The 6000-nt window shown below is 47.1% G+C and overlaps 1 protein-coding gene across 2 annotated transcripts in view; it reads right to left on the bottom strand.

Annotated features, from left to right (window-relative positions):
• Positions 1 to 272: 272 nt before the first annotated feature.
• Positions 273 to 6000, bottom strand: part of MAML3 (mastermind like transcriptional coactivator 3) — a 455573-nt gene continuing 449845 nt past the window's right edge. For both annotated transcript variants that reach the window (XM_003928030.4, XM_074396897.1), the window contains exon 5: positions 273 to 5128. In XM_003928030.4, the coding sequence (XP_003928079.3) occupies positions 4128 to 5128 (1001 nt within the window). In that variant the 3' untranslated portion in view covers positions 273 to 4127. The remainder of the gene's footprint in view (positions 5129 to 6000) is intronic.

The raw sequence follows: 6000 nt of genomic DNA, 5'->3' as shown, positions 1-6000 counted from the left end.
ATATACACCATGGAATATTATGCAGCCATCAAAAACGATGAGTTCACGTCCTTTATAGGGACATGGATGAACCTGGAAACCATCATTCTCAGCAAACTGACACAAGAGCAGAAAATCAAACACCGTATATTCTCGCTCATAGGCGGGTGTTGAACAATGAGAACACATGGACACAGGGAGGGGAGCACTACACACTGGGGTCTGTTGGGGGGAAATGGGGGAGGGGCGGGGGGTGGGGAGGTGGGAGGAGATAGCATGGGGAGAAATGACAGATACAGGTGAGGGGACGGAGGGCAGCAAAGCACACTGCCATGTGTGTACCTATGCAACAATCTTGCATGTTCATCACATGTACCCCAAAACCTAAAATGCAATAAAAAAAAAAAAAGAAAAGAAAAAAAAAAAAGAAAGTAAAGGAATAAAAGAACGGTTACTGCATAGAGCAGCCCTGAGGGCTGCTAGTTGCCTATTTTTATGGTTATTTCTTGACGTTATGCTAAACAAGGGGTGGATTATTCATGCCTCTCCGTTTTAGATCATACAGTTAACTTCCTGACATTGCCATGGCATTTGTAAGCTGTCACGGCCCGGTGGCAGTGTAGCAGTGAGAACAACCAGAGGTCACTCTCATCGCCATTTTGGTTTAGGTGGGCTTTCGCCGGCTCCTTTGCAGCAAACTGTTTTATCAGCAAGGTCTTTATGATCTGTATTTTGTACTGAACTCCCCTCTCATCTGGTGACTTAGAATGCCTACATCATCTGGGTTTCAGTCTTATTTTACTCAGCTTCTATTTAAGATGGAGTTGCTGTGGTTTACCCACCTCTGACAAAACTCCTGGGCTCAGGTGATCAGCTGTCTTGCCCTCCCAAAGTGCTGGCTGGGATTACAGGTGTGAGCCACAGTGCCTGGCCTTGGGGGCACCTTTAAACCAAATCCCAGCCTTTGCCTGATCTTACGGTAGAGCTCTGGAGCAAAATGATATCTGAGTTTGTTCAGACAAGTTAATTGGGCTTTCATACTCCTGCACCAGTGAGTCGCTGGCTAAAGTCAATCTGGAGGGGTACAAACTTGTAAGCATTTTCAATTCTGCGGGTGGGTGCAGGTGAAGCCAGGCCATGGCTTTGAGATGTAAAGTGGCTTGGTAGGAGTGAGGTACACACAGGTGTGTGGGGGTTGTTTACTGACGGTGCTCCCCAAGAACCTTTTATTACTTCCCCTCAATATATTCTGACTTTCCTTCTTTTAACAAAATATTTATTTTTCCAGTGGAGCTTCCCTACCTCCAGATGAACCAGTTGGAAATGGAATTGTTACGGTACTGAATCTACAAATGGATTGTACTATGTTCCATGCAAAGTTGACTTTCCTCCCTTCCCCTTGCCACATCCTTCAGAGTCAGGCAGCAAATTTAGAAAGTATCAGTTGTGCAGTTGAATGCAAAGGCTGGGGATGATTAATCTCTCCCATTAAATAAATGTTTAAAGAATGATATCAAAATTTTGAGGAAAGAACTGCAGTTAATCAATTAAAACCCAGGAATAATATGTCTGCTTAATTAAGATTGGCAATCCAGTGAGGATCTTAAAATAAACTATACTTCGGATTGATTCAGATAATCTTTTATTTTCATTTTTGTTTTCTTTAAAAGTGGTATGTCAACATCACTTCATTTCTACATTTCAGAGTTCTGTACATTTCTTAAAAGGAAATAAGCAATGCTCAATGTACAAAGTAAAAACAGAAAGCTAGAAAAATCTGAATAAAATGGAGCAAGTTGCCATAGGTCATACAGTACAAATTAGTAATTAGATGTCATCTGAAGTGCAATACCACTGCTGTGATGATGAGTTAAGGAATGAAATAAAAATACTCTATTTTAAACAAACAGTATATATATATTTATATGTATATTTTTTACAGATAGTAGACCCAGTGATATCTGCAGTATTGTAAAAACTTATGTACAAATAACTTTTTTTAGACATTACATATACATCAGCACCGTAGTAAAAACAAAACCAAAACAAAACCACCTTATTAAAATCTACCTCTCTATTAGTTGGTCCCAGTACTGAGCATTTGGAGGAAGCTTTTACAAGATAATGGAGCCCACCCCCTGTCCCACTTCCATTAGCCACCTCCAGTTTCTCATCATTGCTTATACATTTGTTTCCTGTACCTTTCAGGAAAAGGTAATTCTGTTTTCTGTGTTTTCTCATTTGTGTCCTTTTTTTTGGTTTCATCTGTTTCCACTCAGTTTCCCCGGTGGCATCGCTCCCCATTTGGGGAGTTTAGGGTCACCCTGCTGCCACCTCTTTGGAGAGGGCACCCAGCCCCTGCCTGGGCTTCTCACTCACCAGGCACCTCTGGCCGTACATACTGCCCTTTGCTCAGCAGATCTACAACGCGGGGTACACGGAGAACAAGTCAAAGGCAATGTTTGCCCACCACCTCCTCTCCAAACTCCTCTGCTCCCAGCTTTCCATGGAAACTTGCCTTCTCAGGACTGGATGTGGCCAGTCCAGCCCTGCAGGCTCCGACTCTTTCATGGTGAGCTGCCTGGGAGCGCACAGAAGGCAGCCAGTGTCCAGGACATGGAAGGAGGAGGGGTCAGGAGAAAAGCACATGCCACTCTCACTTAGGACAACACTGAAGCCACAGGGCCTCCCAAAGGGGGATTGGGAAGGGAGGCAAGGAGCCTTGTGATTCCTTCCGACAGATTTCACTTAGGGCAGATGTGCGTCAATGACAAAGAGAGCGACTGTACGGGACTTTGGAAGTGGATCACTTTGCCCATAGGAAAGAAACTGCATCCAAGTAAGGTGGAGCAATTGCTCTTTTAGCTCCTCCACCTCTCGGGGATTTTATATTTGTCTTTCTGATGAGTAGGGATGATGGAAAAGGTGGATTTTAGAGCATGACTCCTGGGATTTCTCCCAAAGGGAGCCCGAACTGGTGACCTCCAGGCCACTCCCTCCTGGCGTTTAAGAAATATCAGATGTGGCTCACAAAAACTGATGCCCAAACATCAGAGCAGCCCTCTCAGTTCCAGGCAGATATTAATTCAACTCTACACACAGGAGAGGAAGAAGACTCCAGTGTTGCCTTTGCATTTCAGGTATTGTCTAAGTTCTTCCTGCATTTATGTGGACTCTGCTCAAGACTCCCTAAAAATACAAGCTTCACTTCTTGAATAGTCTGTAAGGAGAAGCAAGGGGAGGCTGGGGTGGAGGTAAGGAGGAATAAAGGCCGGGCTGCAGACAAAGGCTCCAGGCTGGCAGACACACAGAGGTCCAGCAGGGGTTTCTCTACCCTGCAGCCACCAGAACGAGAAGTGACCCACTGGATGTATGGGTCTTGTATCGGGCCCCAGTGGGCTCCAGCCCAACCTGGAGGGACTGCTACCAGGGGCACCAGCAGGGGCAGCCACCCCAGGACTGCCGGATGGACCCTGCTCCAAACTCAGCTTGCTCTCCTCGTCTTGGAGAGCAAAGCTGCCACTGGGTATCTGCTGCTGTGCTGGGGCTGCAGGATCCGTTGTTGCCTCCTTGTGACCATCTCACTGTTCTTCATGCCTGCCCTCCAAATTCAGTAGCATGTCTCGAAGCCTGACATCTCTTGGCACCCAGAGTTCAGTGCATTTCCAACCTGCGCACTTGGCCTGTGCAACCACCCAGCCTCCTCTGTGGGACTCTCCCTGGCCGAGGATCTGTCTCTTTTGTGTCTCCAAAGCTGCTGTCTCCCAACCTGGGGCAGGAGGGGTTGAGGATCCTTCTCTTGGATAACAGTCCCTCTCGGCTGAAGCAGCTCCTGTTGGGCGATCACAGGGCACTCTGAGCAGAGGGACTCTGGCTCCTCTGCTTCCCACCTGCTCCTCCAGGTGTCTCCTTCTCTGGCAGCAGAGATCTGCATGGCGTCTCATCTGGATCGCCGTGTGAAAATCAGGTGAAATGAGGCCCAGCGGAGCTGTGGATTGGCACCTGGATCTTCCACTGTCAGCCAGCTGCAGTTTTGCTCAGTTTACGTGGGTCAAAAAAACAAAAAACAAGGATGGGTCAACATCCTGTTTCTTTCTCACTTTTTAAGCTTTAACCACTCAAGTTGTGGCTCTTGGGGCCTCTCTTGACTAGGGGTTGCCAAATAATTCATCAAGCTCCTGCATCCACTCATCCCCTGGCCCGCCTTTCATGATGGAGTCCACAAGGTCTGCACCATCTGGGAGGCCAGGGAAGGAAGCCCCAGCTCCGTCGCCACTATAATTGTATGACACGTCCTGAGGGGCATTCCGCTCATAGGCTTGGCTCTGGCTGCTTGGAGCAAAGCTGCCACTAGGTATCTGCTGCTGTGCTGGGGGCTGGCTGAATGCTGGTATGCCCGGGACTCCCTGGCTCAGGCCAGACATGACCATTGGCCTCACCTGGCTGGTGCCTTGCTGCCCCGGGAGTGATGGCATCATCTGCCGACCCATGGCAGCTGGGTTGAGGGTCCTCACTGTGCCCGTGTTAGTATCCACGACTGACTGGCTCAGTCCCTGTGGGAAGTGCTGCTTGGTCAGTCTCGGCTGCCCAGCTTGAAGAGGGTAGCTGGCGCCATTGTTGAATGGTCCCAATTCTCCACTAGTCCTCCCAGGCATGCCCTGCAAGCTCCTCTGTTGCCAGCTTTGTGCTCCTTGCTGGACTGTTCCCATAAGGCTCTGCAGCCTTGAAGGGGCTTGGGGCCGAGGCAAGGCCTGGCCTACTGGCCCTTTCATCTGTGGATGTTGCTGGGTAATGGCTGAGTTCACTAGCATGCTCTGACCAAAGCCACTCACCATTCCAACCCCCTGCCCAGAGGCAGGCTGCCTGGGTCCCTGGGCTTGGTTATGTGTGATGCTCATGCCACTTTGGTTTGGGTGCTGCAACATTTGGGTCATGCCTGTGCTCATATTGTACATTCCTGGTTGGCTGGTAGGCGTGGTGCTATAAGGGGCCAGTCCCATCTCCGACTGCGCGGCTGCAGTGGCCATCGTCCCCGGGTTCTGGGAGGGTCCTATTCCCATCATGCCTGCGTTCTGTGCCATCAGCCGTGATGTTCGCATGCTCTGGAGGGCGGCTTGGCTTCTTACGGCTGCTATATCCTGGGGAGAACCTGCAGTGAAAAAGAGTACACACGCCACTCACTCTTCTCCATAAGCAATATACTGTTGGAATATCTTCTTCCATGAGCAATGTACTACAAGAAGATGCTGGAATTTCCTTTGGGAATGACAAAATTCCTTCATATGAAAGGCTCTACTCCGGTAATAATAAATCTCTAATAAAAATGATTATTTTTCTGATTATAACCTAATGCTGATTCTAAAAAATTTGAAAGTATTAAAAAACACAGACAAAAATTAAAGTCACCTGAAATCCCACCATCCAGAGATGATCACTCCTATTCTTTTAAATAGACACCCACAAAAATTGGGATCATACTGTACATATGTTTTTGTAGCTGACTTTTCCACTTAACATATCCTGATGCTATTCTTGTTTATACTCCAGAAGCAAATTATTTCTCACTCTTACAGATACGATATCGTCCTCAACCAAATAAGATACTATTTTCTCTGGAGGTGAGAGATAATTCACCTCTGGGGTTAAAGTAGAAAGAAATGGCTGATCACTTTGCATTTCCTATTCGTTAAGTGGAACATGGTTTGGTAGAGAATACTATTAATGAAGACCATTAGACTAATTTTCCTTAAGACTTGAGTAGGATTTGAGAGGTTAAAGGCCACTGCTTCTGCTAAGTAGCTATTTTGACAGATAGGACATTTGTTGGATCCACTCTGTGGATTTCAACATGCTCCAGATTCTCTGAATCATAACATGTCATTGCAAACTGGCCAGCTTCCTGAGCTAGAAAAAGAGATCATCCTGCTACATGCGACTTGGCCATGAACTTTATGTATTTCTTTTTGTTTTGTTTTGTTTTTCCATCTCCTGGGTTCAAGCAATTCTCCTGTCTCAGCCTCC

The sequence above is a fragment of the Saimiri boliviensis genome, chromosome 3 (genome assembly GCF_048565385.1).
Source record: "Saimiri boliviensis isolate mSaiBol1 chromosome 3, mSaiBol1.pri, whole genome shotgun sequence".
NCBI classification, from domain to species: domain Eukaryota; kingdom Metazoa; phylum Chordata; class Mammalia; order Primates; family Cebidae; genus Saimiri; species Saimiri boliviensis.
The sequence above is the reverse complement of the archived record's forward strand: the minus strand, read 5'-3'. Positions and strand labels throughout refer to the sequence as shown.